General features: G+C 34.5%; 1 protein-coding gene and 1 long non-coding RNA gene across 3 annotated transcripts in view; one reads left to right on the top strand and one right to left on the bottom strand.

Annotated features, from left to right (window-relative positions):
• LOC133552059 (protocadherin Fat 3-like) overlaps nt 1–27,495 on the top strand; it is a 193,085-nt gene that overhangs the window by 6,288 nt on the left and 159,302 nt on the right. Inside the window, exon 3 of the mRNA XM_061899369.1 lies at nt 947–1,148. Coding sequence (XP_061755353.1) covers nt 947–1,148 — 202 coding nt within the window. The remainder of the gene's footprint in view (nt 1–946; nt 1,149–27,495) is intronic.
• Nucleotides 1–27,495, bottom strand: part of LOC133552060 (uncharacterized) — a 118,306-nt gene that overhangs the window by 1,760 nt on the left and 89,051 nt on the right. For both annotated transcript variants that reach the window (XR_009806608.1, XR_009806609.1), the window contains 2 exons: nt 16,725–16,789; nt 14,208–14,327 (listed from right to left, as the gene is read on the bottom strand). This is a non-coding gene — a long non-coding RNA (uncharacterized LOC133552060). The remainder of the gene's footprint in view (nt 1–14,207; nt 14,328–16,724; nt 16,790–27,495) is intronic.

The following is a 27,495-nucleotide window of genomic DNA, read 5'->3' as shown; positions in this document are numbered from 1 at the left end:
AAACAATATGTAATATGTACAATATACACACTGCAAGTATATATATAATGTAGTAACAGACACCTTCATAACAATATGTAATATGTACAATAGACACACTGCAAGTATATATATAATGTAGTAACAGACACTTTCATAACAATATGTATAATGTACAATATACACACTGCAAGTATATATATAATGTAGTAACAGACACCTTCATAACAATATGTATTATGTACAATATACACACTGCAAGTATATATATAATGTAGTAACAGACACCTTCATAACAATATGTAATACGTACAATATACACACTGCAAGTATATATATAATGTAGTAACAGACACCTTCATAACAATATGTAATATGTACAATATATACACTGCAAGTATATATATATATATATATATATATATATATATATATATATATATATATATATATATATATATATATACATACACACAGTAGTAACAGACACCTTCATAATGATGTAATCAAAACAGCAATGTCATAAGGCTTCCGGCAGCACACAAAATGAATGAATGACTAAAAGGGTCGGACACCGAGACCTGGTTCGGACACCGAGACCTGGTTCGGACACAGAGGCATGTTAGGCGTGGTCTAAAGGTTTGGAAACAGAAAAGTTTGCAAATAGAGGGTTTTTTAAATTGAGGTTCTACTGTGTGTAGTGAAATATATTTATATAGCGCTTTTCTCTAGTGACTCAAAGCACTTTACATAATGAAAGCCAATATCTAAGTTAGATTTAAAGCAGTGTGGGTGGCACTGGGAGCAGGTGGGTAAAGTGTCTTGCCCAAGGACACAACGGCAGTGGCAAGTGGAGGATCGAACCTGGATCCCTCAAGTTGCTGGCACGGCCACTCTCTCTCCGCGTACTGTGATTAATGTTCCTCTCCGCAATCACTCCACCATGCACGTCCTCTCTCTGCTGCAGCTGCTGGACGTGGACGAGAATTTGTACGCTCCGTACTTCCCCGACTTGGCCGTGAGAGGCTCGGTGAAGGAGAACTCTCGAGCGGGGACCAGCGTCCTGGCGCTCCACGCCAAGGATGAGGACGGCGGGAGGGACGGTGCCTTGAAGTACTCCATCCGAGGCGGCAGCGGCCTGGGCGCCTTCACCATCGACGAGGACACAGGTGCGGCGCTTTCTTCCCCCCGAGCCAATTAGTTGGCGATGAAAAGCCAATAAGTTATGTGCCGGCCTGAGAAGATGTCCATTTTATTTGGAATTGGACACTTATTAGAGTCCAATTGTGCTTTGAGATGAAGCGCCGCGTGATTTATTTGGTCTGTGTGAGATTCCGCCTGTTTGAGTGGGTCTGTGTCGCCGACGCGCGAGAGACAATATGCGATAGAAATGATTTACATGATGGAGATTTTTTACTTTAATGCATGTTGATGACAGACTCGGGCTGGACCCTGCAAATCTGTCAGAGACAATCTGCAACCATCAAAGCTGCTCATTGGAGGTTACAGAAAGCCAGGCTAACTGCTGAGCTAAACGTATGTATATAATGTAGTAACAGACATCTTCATAACCAAATGTAATATGTACAATATACACACTGCAAGTATATATATAATGTAATAACAGACACCTTCATAACAATATGTAATATGTACAATATACACACTGCAAGTATATATATAATGTAGTAACAGACACTTTCTTAACAATAATAATATGTACAATATACACACTTCAAGTATATATATAATGTAGTAACAGACACCTTCATAACAATATGTAATATGTACAATATACACACTGCAAGTATATATATAATGTAGTAACAGACACCTTCATAACAATATGTAATATGTACAATATACACACTGCAAGTATATATATAATGTAGTAACAGACACCTTCATAACAATATGTAATATGTACAATATACACACTGCAAGTATATATATAATGTAGTAACAGACACCTTCATAACAGTAATAATATGTACAATATACACACTGCAAGTATATATATAATGTAGTAACAGACACCTTCATAACAATATGTAATATGTACAATATACACACTGTAAGTATATATATAATGTAGTAACAGACACCTTCATAACAATATGTAGTATGTACAATATACACACTGCAAGTATATATATAATGTAGTAACAGACACTTTCATAACAATATGTAATATGTACAATATACACACTGCAAGTATATATATAATGTAGTAACAGACACCTTCATAACAATATGTAGTATGTACAATATACACACTGCAAGTATATATATAATGTAGTAACAGACACCTTCATAACAATATGTAATATGTACAATATACACACTGCAAGTATATATATACTGTAGTAACAGACACCTTCATAACAATATGTAATATGTACAATATACACACTGCAAGTATATATATAATGTAGTAACAGACACCTTCATAACAATATGTAGTATGTACAATATACACACTGCAAGTATATATATAAAATGTAGTAACAGACACCTTCATAACAAAATGTATTATGTACAAAACTGCAAGTATATATATAATGTAGTAACAGACACTTTCATAACAGTAATATGTACAATATACACACTGCAAATATATATATAATGTTGTAACAGACACCTTCATAACAATATAACACATTCAGCTGTCAAAAATGTTTTTGTTTTACACGTATAAAACGTTAGCATGTTAACGTTAGCTTGATATAAAGGGAACAGTACACATGCAAGATGGAGGCACGTCTCCAAATCTGTTATTTTTTTGGTTTAAATCATAAAAATGAGCTTAAATGCTAGTATACAATGTTAACATGCTAATGTTAGCATGAGAAAATCGGAAAAGTTAGCGTACTTCTAAGACAGCGCCAAGTATCAGAAAGCCACAGATTTTAGGTTAAAGTCACTAAAATGAACAAAATTGTTAGTAAATCTGCACTCGGCCAAAATGTTCTAGCTTGATGCTAATTTACATTGCATTTGCCATAGACATGCTACTAATAGCATTAGCGGTTTTACATGGCAATTTCAACACCTTCAAATGTGTTCATGAAAACTACAACTAAGCTGGATGTGACGATCAAACAGCTGGTGCGTGAGAAGTACAATATTTACAGTGTAAACACTTTGTAGGCGCAACATAAAATATTCAGCTATCAACATTTTTTTGTTTTACACGTATAAAACGTTAGCATGTTAACGTTAGCTTGATATAAAGGGAACAGTTCACATGCAAGATGGAGTCACGTCTCCAAATCCGTTATTTCTTTGGTTTAAATGATCAAAATGAGATCAAATGCTAGCATACAATGTTGACATGCTAATGTTAGCATGAGAAAATCGGAAAAGTTAGCGTACTTCTCAGACAGCGCCAAGTATCAGAAAGCCACAGATTTTAGGTTAAAGTCACTAAAATGAACAAAATTGTTAGTAAGTCTGCACACGGCCAAAATGTTCTAGCTTGATGCTAATTTACATTGCATTTGCCATAGACATGCTACTAATAGCATTAGCGGTTTTACATGGCAATTTCAACACCTTCAAATGTGTTAGTGAAAACTACAACTAAGCTGGATGTGACGATCAAACAGCTGGTGCGTGATAAGTACAATATTTACAGTGTAAACACTTTGTAGGCGCAACATAACACATTCAGCTGTCAGAATTTTTTTGTTTTACACATATAAAACGTTAGCATGTTAAGGTTAGCTTTTTATAAAGGGAACAGTACACTTGAAAAATGGAGGTCTCCAAATCCGTTATTTTTTTGGTTTAAATGATCAAAATGAGCTTAAATGCTAGCATACAATGTTAACATGCTAATGTTAGCATGAGAAAATCGTAAAAGTTAGCGTACTTCTAAGACAGCGGCAAGTATCAGAAAGCCACAGATTTTAGGTTAAAGTCACTAAAATGAACAAAATTGTTAGTAAGTCTGCACACGGCCAAAATGTTCTAGCTTGATGCTAATTTACATTGCATTTGCCATAGACATGCTACTAATAGCATTAGCGGTTTTACATGGCAATTTCAACACCTTCAAATGTGTTCATGAAAACTACAACTAAGCTGGATGTGACGATCAAACAGCTGGTGCATGATAAGTACAACATTTACAGTGTAAACACTTTGTAGGGCGCAACATAACACATTCAGCTATCAATGTTTTTTTGTTTTACACATATAAAACATTTGTATGTTAACGTTAGCTTGATATAAAGGGAACTGTACACTTGCAAGATGGAGTCACGTCTCCAAATTTGTTATTTCTTTGGTTTAAATGATCAAAATTAGATAAAATGCTAGCATACAATGTTAACATGCTAATGTCAGCATGAGAAAATCGGAAAAGTTAGCGTACTTCTAAGACAGCGCCAAGTATCAAAAAGCCACAGATTTTAGGTTAAAGTCACTAAAATGAGCACAAATGTTAGTAAGGCTCCACTCGGCCAAAATGTTCTAGCTTGATGCTAATTTACATTGCATTTGCCATAGACATGCTACTAATAGCATTAGCGGTTTTACATGGCAATTTCAACACCTTCAAATGTGTTCGTGAAAACTACAACTAAGCTAGATGTGACGATCAAACTGCTGGTGCGTGATAAGTACAACATTTACAGTGTAAACACTTTGTAGGGCGCAACATAACATATTCAGCTTCCTCGTGACATCTCCTTCACAGTACATTTCTGGAAAAGCAGCACTGAATCTGTGCCTGGTACCAAAAAAGTACCGGAATTGGTACCCATCCATTTATCTATGCATTTTCTACCGCTTGTCCCTTTCGGGACCGCAGGGGGTGTTGGAGCCTTTTTTAGTTACAATCAGGCGGAAGGCGCATACACCCTGGACAAGTTGATACCTCATCACAGGGCGGATTTGGTACCCACCCCTACTTAGTACCGACAACTGCATGTCGGCCATATTGGACCAAAAAAAAAAATCCCAATTTTTTTAGGTTTACACGTACAAAATTTGCTAAAATGCTAGGATAAAACGTTAGCATGTTAACGTTAGCTTTTTATAAAGGGAACAGTACACTTGCAAGAGGGAGGCACGTCTCCAAATCCATTATTTTTTTGGTTTAAATGATCAAAACGAGATAAAATGCTAGCATACAATGTTAACATGCTAATGTTAGCATGAGAAAATCGGAAAAGTTAGCGTACTTCTAAGACAGCGCCAAGTATCAGAAAGCCACAGATTTTAGGTTAAAGTCACTAAAATGAGCACAAATGTTAGTAAGTCTGCACTCGGCCAAAATGTTCTAGCTTGATGCTAATTTACATTGCATTTGCCATAGACATGCTACTAATAGCATTAGCGGTTTTACATGGCAATTTCAACACCTTCAAATTTGTTAGTGAAAACTACAACTAAGATGGATGTGACGATCAGACAGCTGGTGCATGATAAGTACAACACTTACGGTACAAACACTTTGTAGGGCGCAACATAACACATTCAGCTTCCCCGTGACAACGCCTTCACAGTACATTTTTGAAAAAGCAGCACTGAATCTGTGCCCGGTACCAAAAAAGTACCGGATTTGGTACCCGTCCCTACTTAGTAGCGACTGAGCAAACTGTAAAAAAAAACCGCACACCTGTGCGGTAATTGAGAGCGAGGAGGAGGAGGAGGAGGAGGCGGAGGAGGAGGAGGAGGAGGAGGAGGAGGAGGAGGAGGCGTGTCTGCCATGGCGAGCAGGACCAGAGTCAGCCAGCACATGGTCCTGGTCGCTGGCAGATCATTACTTTAATGAGGGCAACATGGGGGGCGGGGCCTGGGGGGGGACCGAAAAAGCAGGGAGAGCGCGCCCACTTTGGAGAAGAAGTTGACATTTGGGCAGGACAGACGTGGATTAGATGAAATCTCCCAGCTTCTCCCGGGAAATACCACGCACGTCTGCACTTTTGATATTTGCATGACAGCAACTTCTGCCGTCCGCATTATTTAAACGTCCGGGAGGACATTTGTTCACATTTGTGCCCGCCCGCTGGTGGCATTGTCTGAGGAGTCCACACAATATAGTCCAGCGGCTCTCAAGTACCACCGGGATGACAAAGTTGAAGATGCGGCGGCGCAGTAGGCCCAAGTATTCGTTAGAAACAAGCATGTTGAATATTTTTGGCCACGGTAGCATCACGCACAGTTTGAACAGTAACACTGTGTTTGACTATAGGAATATAAAACACTGTGCTTTAACAAAGTGATTTTTTGGCGTACTATTAGATCATATATACATATATACAATATATATATATATATATATATATATATGTGTGTGTGTGTGTGTGTACATATATATATATATTTAATAAATGTATATGTATATATATATATATATATATATACATAGATAACATACATTTATACATAGATATAGATGTATACAAGCAGTAGAAAATGTATGTATATATATATATATATATATATATATATATATATATATATATATATATATATGAATGTGAAAGTATTACAATTTTTCATTGAGAAATGGTATTAAGGAATTCCTGAAATTTCGAGAAAACCGGGAATTTTTCAAGTTTGTAAAACAAAAAAAACATTTTTTTCCTGATTTAAAAGAATGTTTGGAAGGTGGAACGATTGAAGTGGGTTGAAAAATGTAAAAAGAGTAGTCGCCAGAAAAAAAGGCTAAAAAATGGTTGGAAAAAAAACGGGAATTCATGGAATTTTTTGTAAAATTGGGATTAGTTGAATGTGTTGAAGGTGGAATGGTTGAAATCGATTGAAAAATGTGGGAATTGTGGAAGTTTGAAAAATGGACAATTCATTTCAATGGAAATTTCATGGAAATTTGGGAATTTCGGGAATTTTGGGGAAAATGAATGAGCTGAAATAGTTGGTATTGGAATTTTTCAAATCGGTCAAGAAATGTTGAAGTATTAACATTTTTCATTGAGAAATGGTATTAAGGAGTTCCTGAAATTTCGGGAAAACCAGGAATTTTTCATGTTCGTAAAAACACAAAATGTTTTTTTCCTGATTATAAAGAATGTTTGGAAGGTGAAACAATTGAAGTGGTTTGAAAAATGCGAAAAGTGTAATCGCCAGAAAAAAAGGCTCAAAAATGGTTTGAAAAAAAACGGGAATTCCTGGAATTTTTTCAAACTTGTAAAACGGGTAGTTTGAATGTCCAGGATTAGTTGAATGTGTTGAAGGTGGAATGGTTGAAATCGATTGAAAAATGTGGGAATTGTGGAAGTTTGAAAAATGGACAATTCATTTCAATGGAAATTTCAAGAAAATTTGGGAATTTCGGGAATTTTGGGGAAAATGAATGAGCTGAAATAGTTGGTATTGGAATTTTTCAAATCGGTCAAGAAATGTTGAAGTAGTAACATTTTTCATTGAGAAATGGTATTAAGGAATTCCTGAAATTTCGGGAAAACCGGGAATTTTTCAAGTTCGTAAAACAACAAAAGATGTTTTCCTGATTAAAAAGAATGTTTGGAAGGTGGAACGATTGAAGTGGTTTGAAAAATGTGGAAAAGTGTAATCGCCAGAAAAAAAGGTTCAAAAATGGGTTGAAAAAAAACAGGAATTCATGGAATTTTTTTCAAACTTGTAAAACGGGTAGTTTGAATGTCCAGGATTAGTTGAATGTGTTGAAGGTGGAATGGTTGAAATCGATTGAAAAATGTGGGAATTGTGGAAGTTTGAAAAATGGACAATTCATTTCAATGGAAATTTCATGGAAATTTGGGAATTTTTGGAAAATTTTTAAAATACTTGAATGTTCTGAATGAGCTGAAATGGTTGGTATTGGAATTTTTCAAATCAGTCAAGAAATGTTGAAGTAGTAACATTTTTCATGGAGAAATGGTATTAAGGAGTTCCTGAAATTTCGGGAAAACCAGGAATTTTTCATGTTCGTAAAACAACAAAATGTTTTTTTTCCTGATTATAAAGAATGTTTGGAAGGTGAAACGATTGAAGTGGTTTGAAAAATGTGGAAGGGGTCGTCGCCAGAAAAAAAGGTTTAAATAAGGGTTTGAAAAAAAACGGGAATTCCTGGAATTTTTTTTTACTTAAAAAAAAAGATAGTGTGAATGTCCAGAATGAGTGGAATATTTTGATGGTGGAGTGGTTTGAAACACTTGAAATGGTGGAAGTTTGAAAAATGGCTAATTCATTTTGAATTCGAAAAAGTCAGAATTCTTGGAAATCTGGGAATTTCCAGGAAAATTCATTAAAAGGCTGAATATTTTGTTGATGCAATGGTTTGAATCAAATGAAAAATGTCAAAATTGGAGAACTTTGAACAATGTCCCATTCATTTAAATGGGAATTTCATGGAAATTTGGGAATTTCGGAAAAAGCAGGAATTTTTGGGAAAATGTTAAAAGACTTTTGAATGTTCTGAAAGAGTTATAATGGTTGGTATTTGAATTTTTCAAATCAATCGAGAAATGTTGAAGTAGTCACATTTTTCATAGAGAAATGGTATTAAGGAATTCCTGAAATTTCGGGAAAAGCAGGAATTTTGGGGAAAATGTTAAAAGACTTTTGAATGTTCTGAAAGAGTTATAATGGTTGGTATTTGAATTTTTCAAATCAATCGAGAAATGTTGAAGTAGTCACATTTTTCATTGAGAAATGGTATTAAGGAGTTCCTGAAATTTCGGGGAAACCGGGAATTTTTCATGTTCGTAAAACAACAAAAACATTTTTTTCCTGATTAAAAAGAATGTTTGGAAGGTGGAACGATTGAAGTGGTTTGAAAAATGCGAAAAGTGTAATCGCCAGAAAAAAAGGTTCAAAAATGGTTTGAAAAAAAAACAGGAATTCCTGGAATTTTTTCAAACTTGTAAAACGGGTAGTTTGAATGTCCAGGATTAGTTGAATGTGTTGAAGGTGGAATGGTTGAAATCGATTGAAAAATGTGGGAATTGTGGAAGTTTGAAAAATGGACAATTCATTTCAATGGAAATTTCATGGAAATTTGGGAATTTCGGGAATTTTGGGGAAAATGTTAAAATACTTGAATGTTCTGAATGAGCTGAAATGGTTGGTATTGGAATTTTTCAAATCGGTCAAGAAATGTTGAAGTAGTCACATTTTTCAGGGAGAAATGGTATTAAGGAGTTCCTGAAATTTCGGGAAAACCAGGAATTTTTCATGTTCGTAAAACAACAAAATGTTTTTCTCCTGATTATAAAGAATGTTTGGAAGGTGAAAGGATTGAAGTGGGTTGAAAAATGCGAAAAGTGTAATCGCCAGAAAAAAAGGTTCAAAAATGGTTTGAAAAAAACAGGAATTCCTGGAATTTTTTCAAACTTGTAAAACGGGTAGTTTGAATGTCCAGGATTAGTTGAATGTGTTGAAGGTGGAATGGTTGAAATCGATTGAAAAATGTGGGAATTGTGGAAGTTTGAAAAATGGACAATTCATTTTTAAATGGAAATTTCATGGAAATTTGGGAATTTCGGGAATTTTTGGGAAAATGTGAAAATACTTGAATGTTCTGAATGAGCTGAAATGGTTGGTATTGGAATTTTTCAAATCAGTCAAGAAATGTTGAAGTAGTCACATTTTTCATTGAGAAATGGTATTAAGGAGTACCTGAAATTTCGGGAAAACCGGGAATTTTTCAAGTTCGTAAAACAACAAAATGTTTTTTTTCCTGATTATAAAGAATGTTTGGAAGGTGGAACGATTGAAGTGGTTTGAAAAATGTGGAAGGAGTTGTCGCCAGAAAAAAATGTTTAAAAAAGGGTTTGAAAAAAAAACGGGAATTCCTGGAATTTTTTTTAACTTAAAAAAAAGATAGTGTGAATGTCCAGAATAAGTGGAATATGTTGATGGTGGAGTGGTTTGAAATGCTTGAAAAAGTGGAAGTTTGAAAAATGGCAAATTCATTTTGAATTTGAAAAAGTCAGAATTCTTGGAAATCCGGGAATTTCCAGGAAAATTCATTAAAAGGCTGAATATTTTGTTGATGCAATGGTTTGAATCAAATGAAAAATGTCAAAATTGGAGAACTTTGAACAATGTCCCATTCATTTAAATGGGAATTTCATGGAAATTTGGGAATTTCGGAAAAAGCGGGAATTTTTTGGGAAAATGTTAAAAGACTTTTGAATGTTCTGAAAGAGTTGTAATGGTTGGTATTGGAAATTTTCAAATCAATCGAGAAATGTTGAAGTAGTCACATTTTTCATAGAGAAATGGTATTAAGGAATTCCTGAAATTTCGGGAAAAGCAGGAATTTTTGGGAAAATGTTAAAAGACTTTTGAATGTTCTGAAAGAGTTATAATGGTTGGTATTTGAATTTTTCAAATCAATCGAGAAATGTTGAAGTAGTCACATTTTTCATTGAGAAATGGTATTAAGGAATTCCTGAAATTTCGGGAAAACCGGGAATTTTTCAAGTTCGTAAAACAACAAAATAATTTTTTTCCTGATTAAAAAGAATGTTTGGAAGGTGGAACGATTGAAGTGGTTTGAAAAATGTGAAAAGTGTAATCGCCAGAAAAAATGGTTCAAAAATGGGTTGAAAAAAACGGGAATTCCTGGAATTTTTTCAAACTTGTAAAACGGGTAGTTTGAATGTCCAGGATTAGTTGAATGTGTTGAAGGTGGAATGGTTGAAATCGATTGAAAAATGTGGGAATTGTGGAAGTTTGAAAAATGGACAATTCATTTTTAAATGGAAATTTCATGGAAATTTGGGAATTTTTGGAAAAAATTTAAAATACTTGAATGTTGTGAATGAGCTGAAATGGTTGGTATTGGAATTTTTCAAATCAGTCAAGAAATGTTGAAGTAGTCACATTTTTCATGGAGAAATGGTATTAAGGAGTTCCTGAAATTTCGGGAAAACCGGGAATTTTTCAAGTTCGTAAAACAACAAAATGTTTTTTTTCCTGATTATAAAGAATGTTTGGAAGGTGGAACGATTGAAGTGGTTTGAAAAATGTGGAAGGGGTCGTCGCCAGAAAAAAAGGTTTAAATAAGGGTTTGAAAAAAAACGGGAATTCCTGGAATTTTTTTTTACTTAAAAAAAAAAAGATAGTTTGAATGTCCAGAATGAGTGGAATATTTTGATGGTGGAGTGGTTTGAAATGCTTGAAAAAGTGGAAGTTTGGAAAATGGCAAATTCATTTTGAATTCGAAAAAGTCAGAATTCTTGGAAATCCGGGAATTTCCAGGAAAATTCATTAAAAGGCTGAATATTTTGTTGATGCAACGGTTTGAATCAAATGAAAAATGTCAAAATTGGAGAACTTTGAACAATGTCCCATTCATTTAAATGGGAATTTCATGGAAATTTGGGAATTTCGGAAAAAGCGGAAATTTTTGGGAAAATGTTAAAAGACTTTTGAATGTTCTGAAAGAGTTTTAATGGTTGGTATTGGAAATTTTCAAATCAGTTGAGAAATGTTGAAGTAGTCACATTCTGAATTGAGAAATGGTATTAAGGAAATCCTGGAATTTCGGGGAAACGGGGAATTTTTCAAGTCTGTAAAACAACTTAGTTGTTTTTCTTGATTAAGAAGAACTTTTGGAAGGTGGAACGATAGAAGTGGGTTGAAAAATGTGGAAGGAGTAGTCGCTGGAAAAAAAAGGTACAAAAAAGGGTTTGAAAAAAACGACAGGAATTCCTGGAATTTTTTTGAACTTAGAAAAAATATAATTTGAATATCTAGGACGCGTGGAATATGTTGGTTTGAATCGGCTGAAAAACATGGCAAATGGTGGAAGTTTGAAAAATGGCCAAATCATTTTGAATGCGGAAAATGTCCCGGAAAACCTGGAATTCTGGGACTTCTCAAAAAGTTATCTTTTTGCCTGATTTTTTATTTATTTTTTTAAGAATAAAAATTGCTCTCATTGTCAATAAGTACAAAATGCAAACATTGTGTGGAGATATCTTGACAAATATGAGATGATTGTATAAATAAAGAAGGTGAGGCAGCAGCTCACACATTCTCCTACTTTCTGTAAATGATGAAATGGAGTAGATGAGTTATTGGGATGTAGAAAAATGTCGTATTTTGCACCAATATCCCCAGGAGATTGTTTTATATTTGGAAATAAAATGTTGCCGCTGCTCTTAGACACACGTCATAAAGATGTTTGATGGTCAATTAAACACAACATCAAACATTATGTCCCACCTTTCCTAAAAAAAAAAAAAAATTCACGTTAAAAAAACAACTTGGCCAATTGTTTACTGACATAAAATATTCATGTTTTCACAACTTCAAATATCGCTCACCGGCCTCCTTGAATACTAATAATCGGTATCAGTATCGGCCCCGGGTTAATGGCTGCTAAATACACTGCAGGAGACGATACGGCACCAACACAATGATATCGATTGGCTTATATAACAGCCTGTTATGAAACATGTCCCCGGTAAAAAAGATAGAATGAGTCGTACTCGGCGTGTCTTTGATGCCGCATGAAGGAGGACTTGATCATCACACATTTGTGACTCTGGCAGGACGTCAAAGAAAGTCAGGAAGCAAACAAACCGCAGAGCAGAAAAGTTTTGTCGTCCCGAGCAAATACAATTTAGAATGAAAGCTAACAAGCTAACACGCTAGCTCCTGCACACCTTTAACGAGGCTAATTAGTATCCATGCATCCAAACCTCCTGTCACCTACATATTTTATTTAATTTAACTGATTTTTTATGAACGGAATTGTTTATCACTGATTTTATTATACTTTTTTTTTTTTTTACAAACTGAATTGTTTTAATCTGAATTTTTAAGACCGTGATTTTTTTTTTAAAACTCAATTTTTATAAACAATTTCTTTTATAAACTGAATTGTTTTACACTGATTTTATTATACTTTTTTACGGACTGAATTTTTTAAACTGAATTTTCATACAGTGATTTTTTTTTAAAATTCAAGTTTTATACACAATTTTTTTAATAAACTGAATTGTTTTAATCTGAATTTTTATACCGTGATTTTGTTTTAAAACTCCATTTTTATAAACAATTTCTTTTATAAACTGAATTGTTTTACACTGATTTTATTATACTTTTTTTTTTTTTTACAAACTGAATTGTTTTAATCTGAATTTTTAAGACCGTGATTTTTTTTTTAAAACTCCATTTTTATAAACAATTTGTTTTATAAACTGAATTGTTTTACACTGATTTTATTATACTTTTTTTTTTACAAACTGAATTGTTTTAATCTGAATTTTTATACCGTGATTTTTTTTTTAAACTCCATTTTTATAAACAATTTCTTTTATAAACTGAATTGTTTTACACTGATTTTATTATACTTTTTTACGGACTGAATTTTTTAAACTGAATTTTCATACAGTGATTTTTTTTTTAAATTCAAGTTTTATACACAATTTTTTTAATAAACTGAATTGTTTTAATCTGAATTTTTATACCGTGATTTTGTTTTAAAACTCAATTTTTATAAACAATTTCTTTTATAAACTGAATTGTTTTACACTGATTTTATTATACTTTTTTTTTTTTTACAAACTGAATTGTTTTAATCAGAATTTTTATACCGTGATTTTTTTTTTAAAACTCCATTTTTATAAACAATTTATTTTATAAACTGAATTGTTTTACACTGATTTTATTAGACTTTTTTTACGGACTGAATTTTTTTAAACTGAATTTTCATACAGTGATTTTTTTTGAAACTCAATTTTTATACACTATTTTTTTTATAAACTGAATTGTTTTAAACTGAATTTTTATACAGGGATTTTTTTAAAGGCCTACTGAAACGAGATGTTCTTATTTAAACGGGGATAGCAGCTCCATTCTATGTGTCATACTTCATCATTTCGCCATATTTTTGCTGAAAGGATTTAGTAGAGAACATCCACGATAAAGTTTGCAACTTTTGGTCGCTATCAGAAAAGCCCTGCCTGTAGCAGACGATGACATCACATGTTTGATGGCTCCTCACATTGTTTATAATGGGAGCCTCCAACAAAAAGAGCTATTCGGACCAAGAAAACGGCAATTTCCCCATTAATTTTAGCGAAGATGAAAGATTCGTGGATGACGATATTGATAGCGGAGGACTAGAAAATAAATAAATAAATAGATAAAGTAAAAAAATAAAAAGCCGATTGCATTGTGAGCGATTCAGATGTTTTTAGACACATTTACTAGGATAATTCTGGGAAATCCCTTATCTTTCTATTGTGTTGCTAGTGTTTTAGTGAGTTAAATAGTACCTGATAGTCGGAAGGGTGTCTTGAGGCCAGTCTCTGAAGGAATTAGTCACGGCAGCACAACAGAAGCTCCGCTGATCTCCGGTAAGAGGCAACTTTTTACCACAATTTTCTCACCAAAACCTGCGGGTTGACAAGTGGTCAGGATCCATGTTCGCTTGACCGCTCTGATCCATAGTAAAGCTTCACCTCCGGGAATTTTAAACAAGGAAACACCATGTGTTTGTGTGGCTAAAGGCTAAAAGCTTCCCACCTACATCTTTCTTCTTTGACGTCTCCATTATTAATTGAACAAATTGCAAAAGATTTAGCAACACAGATGTCCAGAATACTGTGTAATTGCGCGATGAAAAGAGATTACTTTTAGCCGTGTGTGGTGCTGGGCTAATATGTCCCCTCGCACGCGTCATCATTCCGCGACGTTTTCAATAAGAAACTCCGCGGGAAATTTAAAATTGTAATTTAGTAAACTAAAGCGGCCGTATTGGCATGTGTTGCAATGTTAATATTTCATCATTGATATATAAACTATCAGACTGCGTGGTCGCTAGTAGTGGCTTTCAGTAGGACTTTAAAAACTCAACTTTTATACACATATTTTTTTAGAAACTGAATTGTTTTACACTGATTTTTTTCTATATATATTTTTTTACAAACTGAATTGTTTCAAGTTGAATTTTTATACAATTATTTTTTTGAAACTCAACTTTTGTACACATATATTTTTATAAACTGAATTGTTTTAATCCAAATTTTTATACCGTGATTTTTTTTAACTACATTTTTATACACTATTTCTTTTATAAACTGAATTGTTTTACACTGATTTTATTATACTTTTATATTTTTTACAAACGAAATTGTTTTAAACTGAATATTTATACAGTGATTTTTTTTAAACAAAATTTTTATACACTATTTTTTAACAATTAAATTATTTTACAGAGATTTTTTTTAAAACTCAACTTTTATACACATATTTTTTTAGAAACTGAATTGTTTTACACTGATTTTTTATATATATTTTTTTTACAAACTGAATTGTTTCAAGCTGAATTTTTATAGAATTTTTTTTTTTAAACTCAACTTTTGTACACTTATATTTTTATAAACTGAATTGTTTTAATCCAAATTTTTATACCATGATTTTTTAAACTAAATTTTAATACACAATTTCTTTTATAAACTGAATTGTTTTACACTGATTTTATTATAGTTTTTTATTTTTTACAAACGAAACTGTTTTAAACTGAATATTTATACAGTGATTTTTTTAAACAAAATTTCTATACACTATTTTTTTAAGAATTAAATTATTTTACAGTGATTTTTTTAAAACTCAACTTTTATACACATATTTTTTTATAAACGGAATTGTTTTACACAGATTTTTTTATATATTTATTTTTTACAAACTGAATTGTTTCAAGCTGAATTTTTATACAATTTAAAAAAAAAAAAACTCAACTTTTGTACACATATATTTTTATAAACTGAATTGTTTCAAGCTGAATTTTTATACAATTTAAAAAAAAAACTCAACTTTTGTACACATATATTTTTATAAACTGAATTGTTTTAATCCAAATTTTTATACCGTGATTTTTTTTTAACTCAATTTTTATACACAATTTCTTTTGTAAACTGAATTGTTTTACACTGATTTTATTATACTTTCATATTTTTTACAAACGAAATTGTTTTAAACTGAATTTTTTTTCAAACAAAATTTTTATACACTATTTTTTAACAATTAAATTATTTTACAGTGATTTTTTTTTAAACTCAACTTTCATACACATATTTTTTTATAAACGGAATTGTTTTACACTGATTTTTTACATAAATTTTTTTTACAAACTGACATGTTTTAAACTGAATTTTTATACCGTGATTTTTTTTAACTCAACTTTTATACACTTGTTTTTTTTATAAACTAAATTGTTTTACACAAATTTTTCAAATAATTTTTATACATTTTTTTTTATACTCTCATTTTCTTTCACACTGAATTATTTACAAATTTGATTGTTTTTACACTGAATTTTTCTAACTGATTTTTTTACACTGAATTCAACAAACTGAATTGTTTTTACGCTGATTATTTGAATATACTTTTTTTTTTTTTACAAACTGAATGGTTATAAAGTGAATTTTTACAAAATTCAATTATTTTTTAAAAAACTTTTTCTCATTTTACAAACTGAATTGTTTTAAACCCACTTTTTATACAGTGATTTTTTTTTTTAACTCAATTTTTACACACAATTTTTTTTTCACACTGAATTTTTATAACTTTTTTTTCCCACTGAATTTTCACACGGTGGCTTTTTAAACCATAAAAAATGTGCTCACAAATATGCATTCAATGCATAATCTGATCTATAAATATATATCAAGTAGATGAGCAGCTACTAGTATCGCTGTCCAGGCAGCACAGTGCGATACGGGAGCGAGCGCTCCAAGAGGCGTGCAGCTCCTCTCCCTGCAGTAAACATGCCAGGCGTGTCCATCATGTACCTGAACATCAGCAGCTCGGCCAGGCAGCTGGAGGTGAGATTGTTGCGGGGGTGCAGTGGAGGCCGCTGCAGCACAAATGGAGAGAAGATGAGCAAGAAGTTAGGAGTGTGGAAATAAAGATAAGTTGTTTGACAGCTTCTATGGCGGGCGGGGAAGACTATCTGGGGAGAACACGCTGCTGGACTGTCAGCCGGGGAGGAAAACTGCAACTATTCTTGCTTTACAACCATTAGAAGCATCTTCCACCAGGAACATAAACTACTTCTTCTTTCATTTTTTTCCCAGCCAAACTTGGGGAGATAAATGGCTTCTTAGTGCAAGGCAAACATTTTCTAACCTTCAAAGAAAATATTATGACAAGAAAAGTGGAATAAAAGAGCAGAGAGGTGAAATGGAGCGAGAGAAAGTTGCAATCTTGACTCCAATTACACAAAGCAGGTTGTGTTTCTACGGAAAACTGCCAGGGAGCCAAGATAATAATGAATCAAAATCAATGTTGTTATGAATTATTGACATATTCAAGGTTACTTCACATCAAATATTGCAATTTTAAACATTTTTTTTTTATTACTTTCATTGCTTAAAACTGTAGCCCAACCTCAGATCTAGCCATAGATTATGGTTTTTTTTTTAAACTTATGTGTTTTATGAAATTTTTTAATGGCAAAAACACAAAATATGCAATATTTTTACCCCAAAAATATTTGAAATTGCAATATTTGATGTGAAGTAACCGGAGGCTTGAATATGTTAATAATTCATAAAAATATTGATTTTTAATCATTATTATTTTCCAAAACAACTCATACAAGTGTTAAAATAGGTCATTATTATTTTTTTAACTTTCAGCACTTAAAACTGTTGCCCAACCTCAGATTTATCCATATATTATAAGTTTTATTTTGATTTATTTATGTGTTTTATGACATTTTTTAATGGCAAAAACACAAAATATGCAATATTTTTACCCCAAAAATATTTTAAATTGCAATATTTGATGTGAAGTAACCGGAGCCTTGAATATGTCAATAATTTATAAAAACGTTTATTTTTTATCAATATTATTTTCTATAACAACTCATACAAGTGTAAAGTAAGTCATACATTTTTTTTTTACTTTCAGCACTTAAAATTGTCGCCCAACCTCAGATCCATCCATAGAATATAAGTTTTATTTTTATCTATTTATGTGTTTGTTTTATGACATTTTTTGATGACAAAAACAGAAAATATGCGCTATTTTTATTCCCAAAAATACTTGAACTTGCAATATTTGATGTGAAGTAACTGCAGCCTTGAATATGTCAATAATTCATAACAACATTGATTTTTAAACATTATTATTTTCTAAAACAACTCATAAAACTGTTAAAAATAAGTCATATATATTTTTTCTCTTTTCTTTTACTTGAGCCCAACCTCAGATCCATGTTTTAATTTTATTTATTTATGTGTTTTATGACATTTTTTAATGGCAAAAAACACAAAATGTGCAATATTTTTACCTCACAACATATTTTTAATTGCAATATTTGATGTGAAGTAACCGGAGCCTTGAATATATCAATAATTATTTTTATTTATTTGTTTGTTTTATGACAATTTTTAATGACAAAAACACAAAATGTGCAATATTTTTTACCCCAAAAAATACCTGAAATTGCAATATTTGATGTGAAGTTACTGCAGCCTTGAATATGTCAATAATTCATAACAACATTGATTTTTAATCATTATTATTTTCTATAACAACTCATATAAGTGTTAAAAATAAGTCATACATTTTTTTTTTACTTTCAGGACTTAAAATTGTCGCCCAACCTCAGATCCATCCATAGATTATAAGTTTTATTTTTTACTTATTTGTTTGTTTTATGACATTTTTTAATGGAAAAAAAAACAAAATATGCAATATTTTTTACCCCCAAAATATGTGAAATTGCAATATTTGATGTGAAGTAACTGCAGCCTTGAATATGTCAATAATTCATAACAACATTGATTTTTAATCATTATTATTTTCTAAAACAACTCATACAAGTGTTAAAACTAAGTCATATATTTTTTTCTACTTTTAGCACTTAAAACTGTAGCCCAACCTCAGATCTATCCATAGATTATGTTTTTTTTTTTTTTTTTTTTACTTATGTGTTTTTGACATTTTTTAGTGGCAAAAACACACAATATGCAATATTTTTACCCCAAAAATATTTTAAATTGCAATATTTGATGTGATGTAAGCTGAGGCTTAAATATGTCAATAATTCATAAACATATATTGATTTTTAATCATTATTATTTTCCAATACAACTCATAGTGTTGAAAACAAGTAAAAAAATGTTTCTATTTTTTTTTTTTTTTTACTTTCAGCACTTAAAACTGTAGCCCAACCTCAGATATATCCATGGATTATAAGTTTTATTTTTTATATATATATATATTTTTTGATGACATTTTTTAATGGCAAAAACACAAAATGTGCAATATTTTTTACCCCACAAAACATAAAATTGCAATATTTGATGTGAAGGAACCGGAGCCTTGAATATGTCAATAATTATTTTTTTATTTTTTTTTAAATAAAAATAAAAATATTATAAAATATTTTAATATTTTGTGCTCCAATCACTCTATGACAAAAAATAAGTTGTACAATATATATATATGTGTATATACATACATTTATATATATATATATATATATATATATATATGTATATATGTATATATATACATATATACATATATACACATATATGTATATATACATATATGTATATATACATATATATATATATATATATATATATATATATATATCCATTTTCTACCGCTTATTCCTTTTGGGGTTGCAGGGGGGCGCTGGTGCCTGTCTCAGCTACAAACGGGCGGAAGGTTGGGGTACACCCTGGACAAGTCGCCCCCTCATCGCAGTATATATATGTATAGATATATATATATATAAAAATATATATAAAAAAAATCTCTTGATGATTGAGGGAACCCCTCATGAAATAGTTCTGTAGAGATGAAGTAGTCTTGTGATTTTTCCCACACATTCATATATATATATATATATATATATATATATATATATATATATATATATATATATATATATATATATATATACATATATATATATATATACATACACACACATTTTTAAAGCTGATTCCGACCTTCCAACCATCCACACACACTCCTCCTCACGTACGTCCAACACAAAACATGTGTTCTCTCCCCTAAAATGTCCCCCACCTCCACGTGTTGAAGGTGGAGGTGTGAATGCAAACAAATATTTTCCGGAGTCTAAGCAGCCCCACATTTCTCGAGTTCCCTCCTCACGTACGGGAGGCAATTTCCCACGTATTTGCAGCACTTCCCCGCAAGGCCGACCTTATCTTCCCACACACTTCTCTCTCTCTCTCCTTCTCTCTCTCCTTCTCTCTCTCCACACCAATTGCTATTGTTGCCGCCTGGTCGGGGAGCAGAAGAGGTCCCGGGGCCCCCCGAGTGTGTGATTGTTGACGGGAGTGTGATGTACGACACCTCTTGTTTGTCCGCCGCCTCTCTCGCTGGCTAAAGTGTTATCTGCGTGGAGAATGGAGGCTGTCAGGTCCAGTTTGGATGAAAGAGCTGTTGAGCGACGTCCCGCCTCTCGGACAGAGGACGCTCTCGGAAACAAAGTCAAGGGCGAGACTCTCGGAACGTGGACACCACACTTTTTGTGGTCCTGACGGGTAAACACTTTCACACTTAAAGGACACTAAAGTCACTTCTGGTCCCCCATGTGGACTCACAAGGGACCCCAATCCTGCTACCAGCGCTAAAAGCTGTCCATCCATCTTCTCCCGCTTATCTGAGATCAAGTCGCGGGGGCAGCAGCCTAAGCAAGCAAACCCAGACTTCCCTTCTCCCCAGCCACTTCGTCCTGGGGGATCCCGAGGCGTTCCCAGGCCAGCCGGGAGACATAGTCTAACCAGCGTGTCCTGGGTCTTCCCTGTGGCCTCCTACCCCCCGGATGTGCCCGAAACACCTCCCTAGGGAGGCATTCAGGTGGCATCCTCACCAGATGCCCGAACCACCTCATCCGGCTCCTCTCACACAATTATACGCAGACATTTACCATGAATTGTTTAACGTGGACCCCTGTCAGGCTTGTCTATGTTTTAGGTTTTCCCTCTGCATTCGTCTATTTCCTGTGTTTAGTATTTCCTGTCAAGTGCTCTTAATTTGTCAGCTTCCTTTCTTGTTCCCTGAGTGCTGTGTTCCTCCTCAGTGTGTTTACTATTTCCTGTCTAGTGCTCTTATTTTGTCAGCTTCCTGTCTTGTTCCCTGAGTGCTGTGTTGCTCCTCAATGTGTTTAGTATTTCCTGTCTAGTGCTCTTATTTTGTCAGCTTCCTGTCTTGTTCCCTGAGTGCTGTGTTCCTCCTCAGTGTGTTTAGTATTTCCTGTCTAGTGCTCTTATTTTGTCAGCTTCCTGTCTTGTTCCCTGAGTGCTGTGTTCCTCCTCAGTGTGTTTAGTATTTCCTGTCTAGTGCTCTTATTTTGTCAGCTTCCTGTCTTGTTCCCTGAGTGCTGTGTCTCTCCTCAGTGTGTTTAGTATTTCCTGTCTAGTGCTCTTATTTTGTCAGCTTCCTGTCTTGTTCCCTGAGTGCTGTGTTCCTCCTCAGTGTGTTTAGTATTTCCTGTCTAGTGCTCTTATTTTGTCAGCTTCCTGTCTTGTTCCCTGAGTGCTGTGTTCCTCCTCAGTGTGTTTAGTATTTCCTGTCTAGTGCTCTTATTTTGTCAGCTTCCTGTCTTGTTCCCTGAGTGCTGTGTTCCTCCTCAGTGTGTTTAGTATTTCCTGTCTAGTGCTCTTATTTTGTCAGCTTCCTGTCTTGTTCCCTGAGTGCTGTGTTCCTCCTCAGTGTGTTTAGTATTTCCTGTCTAGTGCTCTTATTTTGTCAGCTTCCTGTCTTGTTCCCTGAGTGCTGTGTTCCTCCTCAGTGTGTTCAGTATTTCCTGTCTAGTGCTCTTATTTTGTCAGCTTCCTGTCTTGTTCCCTGAGTGCTGTGTTCCCCTTCAGCTGCGGCTGATTGGCGTCTGGCCACACCTGTTGCCAATCAGCCCGCCCCTATTTGTACCTCCTTTGTCTTGTGTCAGTTGCTGCATCATTGTTTTGTCGTTGCCTCATGTCACTCTTGTGTCTTTGCTACCTGTCGAGTCTGGCATCATTTCAGCTATTACCTGTCGTCCTAGTCGTCGTAGCGGTAAGCTGTTTTTGTTAGCCATTAGTTATTTCCAGTTTTTCTGTTGGCTATCCACTAGCTTCCATGCCAAAGTTCCTTTTTGTTTTCTAGCTCCCAGTGCTAGCTCCCTTAGTTTGTTATTCCGCCCACGTGCGGGCTTTTTGTTTGTTCTTGTTTAGTTTGAATTAAATCATGTTTTCATATGCTTTGCCTGCCTCCTTCTCTGCATCCTGGGGTTCAACAACTAATAACACTGACAACCCCGACTTAAACGCTGACAGAATGTAGTGTGATTGTAGGAATAGTTTGAATGTTTAAAAATGTTGGGATTGCCAGGAAAACCGGAATGTGGTTTGGAACGTGGGTGTCAGAGTTAGTTGCTGACGAACCCCAAGATGCAGAGGAGGAGGGAGGCATTTTGCAGGAAAACAAGATTTAATTTGGCGACTTGTCCAGGGTGTACCCCGCCTTCCGCCCAATTGTAGCTGAGATAGGCGCCAGAGCCCCCCCCCCGCGACCCCAAAAGGGAATAAGCAGTAGAAAATGGATGGGATGGAATAGAACAAGAACAAACAAAAGGGTACTAACACAAAGCGCTTGAGGCGGATAACAAACTAAGGGAGCTAGCATGGGAGCTAGATAACAAAACGGAACTTAGCATGGAAGCTAGCAAGAATCGAGCTGGAAACAGTCGTACATGTAATACAAAAACAAACTTGGAAGCAGGGACAAAAAGCAGTAAGCTAAAAACCGCAATCAAACATAGCTGACAAGACAAGATACGACACGACAGGTAGCAACGACAAGAGCGACATCGGCATGACGAATCATCCAGCAATGACTGGAGGAACAAAGGAGGTAAAGTAGGAGTGGGCTGATTGACACCAGGTGTGGCCAGGTGCCAATCAGCCACAGCTGAGGGGAAACAAAGCACTCAGTGGGACAAACAGGAAGCTGAACCAAAATAAGAGCGCTGACATATGCTAAACACACAGAGGAGAAAGTAAAAGACAAAGAAAGTGTTAGTTTGAATGTCCAGGACCAGTGGAATGTGTTGGTGTTGGAAAGGTTGGGATAAGTTGAAAAATGTGGCAATTGTGCAACTTTGGGAAAATGTTTCTTTCATTGCAACGGGAACTTCCTGGAAATTTGGAGATTTGGGGAAAAGCGGGATTTTGACGAAAAATGAATGTCCAGATTGAGCTGAATTGGTTGGTGTTGGAATTGTTTAAATCGGGCCAGAATTGTTGAAGTAGTACATGGTCAATTTGGGGAAAATGGGGAATTTTTTTGAATTTGGAAAAAAGGTAGTTTGAATTTCTAGAATGGTGGAATGTGTTAAAAGTGGAATAGTCTGAATGGGTTGAAGAATGTGGGGATTGTGCAACTTGGAAAATTGTCTTATTCATTTCAATAAGAACTTCCTGGAAATTTGGGAAAAAGCGGGATTTTCCGAAAATGATTAAGAGCATGAACGTCAGTTTTTCCTCTGTGTGTGTTTAGTATTTCCTGTTTTTAGTTCGTGTCAGCGCTCTTATTTTGTTTGGTTCCTGTTTTTTTTCCCAGTACGCTGTTTCTCCTCAGCTGCGGCTGATTGGCACTTAGCCACACCTGGTGTCAATCAGCCCGCACCTAGTTGTACCTGCTTTGTCTTCCAGTCAGTGCTGGATGTATTGTCTTGTCATGTCGCTCTTGTCGTTGCTACCTGTCGTGTCGTATCTTGTCTTGTCATTTCAGCGTTGAGGTAAGCTATGTTTGATTGCGGTTTTTAGCTTACTGCCTTTTGTCCCCTGCTTCCAAGTTTGTTTTTATATTACATGTACGACTTCTGTTTCCTGCTCTATACCTGCTATCTTCCACAATAGGCCTTTTTGTTTTTGCTAGCTTCCACGCTAAGCTCCGTTTATTTTCTAGAGTCCATGCTAGCTGTCTTTGTTTGTTAGCGGTACCCTTTTGGTTTTGTTTTTGTCTTAGTCTTTAATTAAATCATGTTTTTTCACTCCATGCCTGCCTCCATCTCTGCATCTTGGGGTTCGTTACAAACAAACTCTGAGAATGAATGTCCTCAGTGGTTGTTGTTGCAATTGTTTAAATCGGGCAAGAATTGTTGAAGTAGTAAATGCTATTAGGGAATTCTGGGAAAATGGGGAATTTTTTTTTTAACTTGGAAAAAGGGTAGTTTGAATTTCTAGAATGGTTTAATGTGTTAAAAGTGGAATGTTTGGAATGGGTTGAAGAATGTGGAAGTTTGAAAAATGGCCAATTCATTTTGAATGGGAAAATGCCCCTCAAAAAATAGGAATTATGGGAAATCCGAGATTTTTTTTTTTTTAGAATTGTTGAAGTAGAACACACAATTCCTGAACAGGCTGACAATTTTGAAGTTGGAACAGTTTGAATCAGATGAAACATGTGGTAGCTGTGGAACTTTGAAGAATGTCCCATTGATTTTGATGAATATTTCAGCAAGAATTGGGAATATCGGGAAAGGCGGGATTTTTTGGGGAAAATGGTAAAAAACTTGAATGGTGTGAATGAGTTGAAATGGTTGGTGTTGGAATTTTTCAAATCGGTCGAGAAATGTTAGAGTAGTAACGTGTTGAATTGAGAAATGGTATTACGAAATTCCTGGAATTTCGGGAAAACTTGGAATTTTTCCAGTTAAAAAAACAACTTTGTTTTTTTCATCCTGATTAAGAGGAATGTTTTGATGGTGGAACGGTTGAAAAATGTGGAAGGAGTAGTCGCCAGAAAAAAGGGTGGAAAGTAGAAATTTTTGGGAACTTTGGAAAAATTTTTTGGGAACTTTGGAAAAAAGGCAGTTTAGATTTCCAGGGTGGTGGAATGTGTTGAAGGTGGAATGGTTTCAATAGGTTGAAAGATGTGGAAATGGTGGAAATTTCAGAAATGACCAATTAATTTCGAATGGGGAAAATGTCCCGGAAAACCTGGAATTTCGGGAAATCTGGGAATTTTATGGAACTTTGGAAAAAAGGCAGTTTAAATTCCAGGGTGGTGGAATGTGATGAACGTGGAATGGTTTCAATAGGTTGAAAAATGTGGAAATGGTGAAAGTTTGAGGAATGGCCAATTCATTTTGAATGGGGAAAATGTCCCGGAAAACCAGGAATTCTGGGAATTTTAGAAGAACAGCAGTTTAAATTTCCAGGGTGGTGGAATGTGTTGAACGTGGAATGGTTTCAATAGGTTGAAAAATGCAGAAATGGTTGGAGATTGAAAAATGGCCAATTCATTTTGAATGGAGAAGATGTTATGTAAAACCTGGAATTCCGGGAATTTTTTGGGACTTTGGAAATAAGGCAGTTTAAATTTCCAGGATGGTGGAATGTGTTGAACGTGGAATGGTTTCAATAGGTTGAAAAATGTGCAAATGGTGGAAGTTTGAGAAATGGCCAATTCATTTTGAATGGGGAAAATGTCTCGTTAAACCTGGAATTCTGGGAATTTTTGTTGAAACTTTGGAAAAAAAAGGTAGTTAATATCCAGGATGGTGGAATGTGTTGATGTTGGAATGGTTTCAATACGTTGAAAAATTTGGAAATGGTGTAAGATTGAAAAATGGCCAAATCATTTTGAATGGGGAAAATGTCCCAGAAAACCTGGAATTCTGGGTATTTTATGGAACTTTGGAAAAAAGGCAGTTAATTTCCAGGGTGGTGGAATGTTTTGAACGTGGAATGGTTTCAACAGGTTGAAAAATGTGGAAATGGTGGAAGTTGGAGAAATAGCCTATTAATTTTGAATGGAGAAGATGTTCTGTAAAACCTGGAATTCTAGGAATTTTTTGGGACTTTGGAAAAAAAGGCAGTTTAAATTTCCAGGATGGTGGAATGTGTTGAAGGTGGAATGGTTTCAAATGGTGGAAATTTCAGAAATGACCAATTAATTTCGAATGGGGAAAATGTCCCGGAAAACCTGGAATTTCGGGAAATCTGGGAATTTTATGGAACTTTGGAAAAAAGGCAGTTTAAATTTCCAGGATGGTGGAATGTGATGAAGTTGGAATGGTTTCAATACGTTGAAAAATTTGGAAATGCTAGGAGATTGAAAAATGGCCGAATCATTTTGAATGGGGAAAATGTCCCAGAAAACCTGGAATTCTGGGAATTTTATGGAACTTTGGAAAAAAAGGTAGTTAATTTCCAGGATGGTGGAATGTGTTGAAGGTGGAATGGTTTCAATAGGTTGACAAATGTGGAAATGGTGGAAGTTTGAGAAATAGCCAATTCATTTTGAATGGAGAAGATGTTCTGTAAAACCTAGAATTCTAGGAATTTTTTGGGACTTTGGAAAAAAGGCAGTTTAAATTTCCAGGATGGTGGAATGTGTTGAAGGTGGAATGGTTTCAATAAGTTTAAAATGTGGAAATGGTGGAAATTTCAGAAATGACCAATTAATTTCGAATGGGGAAAATGTCCCGGAAAACCTGGAATTCTGGGAATTTTATGGAACTTTGGAAAAAAGGCAGTTTAAATTTCCAGGGTGGTGGAATGTGTTGAAGGTGGAATGGTTTCAATACGTTGAAAAATTTGGAAATGGTGTAAGATTGAAAAATGGCCAAATCATTTTGAATGGGGAAAATGTCCCAGAAAACCTGGAATTCTGGGAATTTTATGGAACTTTGGAAAAAAGGTAGTTAATTTCCAGGGTTGTGGAATGTGTTGAAGGTGGAATGGTTTCAATAAGTTTAAAATGTGGAAATGGTGGAAGTTTGAGAAATGGCCAATTCATTTTGAATGGAGAAGATGTTCTGTAAAACCTGGAATTCTAGGAATTTTTTGGGACTTTGGAAAAAAAGCAGTTTAAATTTCCAGGATGGTGGAATGTGTTGAAGGTGGAATGGTTTCAAATGGTGGAAATTTCAGAAATGACCAATTAATTTCGAATGGGGAAAATGTCCCGGAAAACCTGGAATTCTGGGAAAATCTGAGAATTTTATGGAACTTTGGAAAAAAGGCAGTTTAAATTTCCAGGATGATGGAATGTGTTGAAGGTGGAATGGTTTCAATAGGTTGAAAAATGTAGAAATGGTGGACGTTTCAGAAATGGCCAATTCATTTTGAATGGGGAAAATGTCCCAGAAAACCTGGAATTCTGGGAAATCTGGGAATTCTTTGGAACTTTGGAAAAAAGACAGTTTAAATTTCAAGGATGGGAAATTCTGGGAATTTTAGGAAATTGTCTAGGGAAAGCAGGCGATTGCCAAATAGGCTGAACAGTTTATAACAGTTATGATATGAACAAATAAATAATAACAATAAATTAAAGCTGCAAGCAGCGATGGACGGGACCGACTTTTGCTGGTGTTTCCTGCCTTTACCCATTCAACATATCTTTACCTGCACATTGCCTACCTTCCCTGCATCCTGGGGTCACACTGGTGCTTCTTTCTTTGAACCCATACATGCTGGTGCTTCCTGCCATCACCCAGACAACATATCTTTACCTGCACATTACCTACCTTCTCTGTATCCTGGAGTCAAACTGGTGCCTCCTTCTTTCACCCAGACAACA

The sequence above is a fragment of the Nerophis ophidion genome, linkage group LG04 (genome assembly GCF_033978795.1).
Source record: "Nerophis ophidion isolate RoL-2023_Sa linkage group LG04, RoL_Noph_v1.0, whole genome shotgun sequence".
In the NCBI taxonomy this organism is placed as follows: Eukaryota; Metazoa; Chordata; class Actinopteri; order Syngnathiformes; family Syngnathidae; genus Nerophis; species Nerophis ophidion.
Note: the sequence above shows the minus strand (reverse complement) of the source record. Positions and strands in the feature narration are given on the sequence as shown.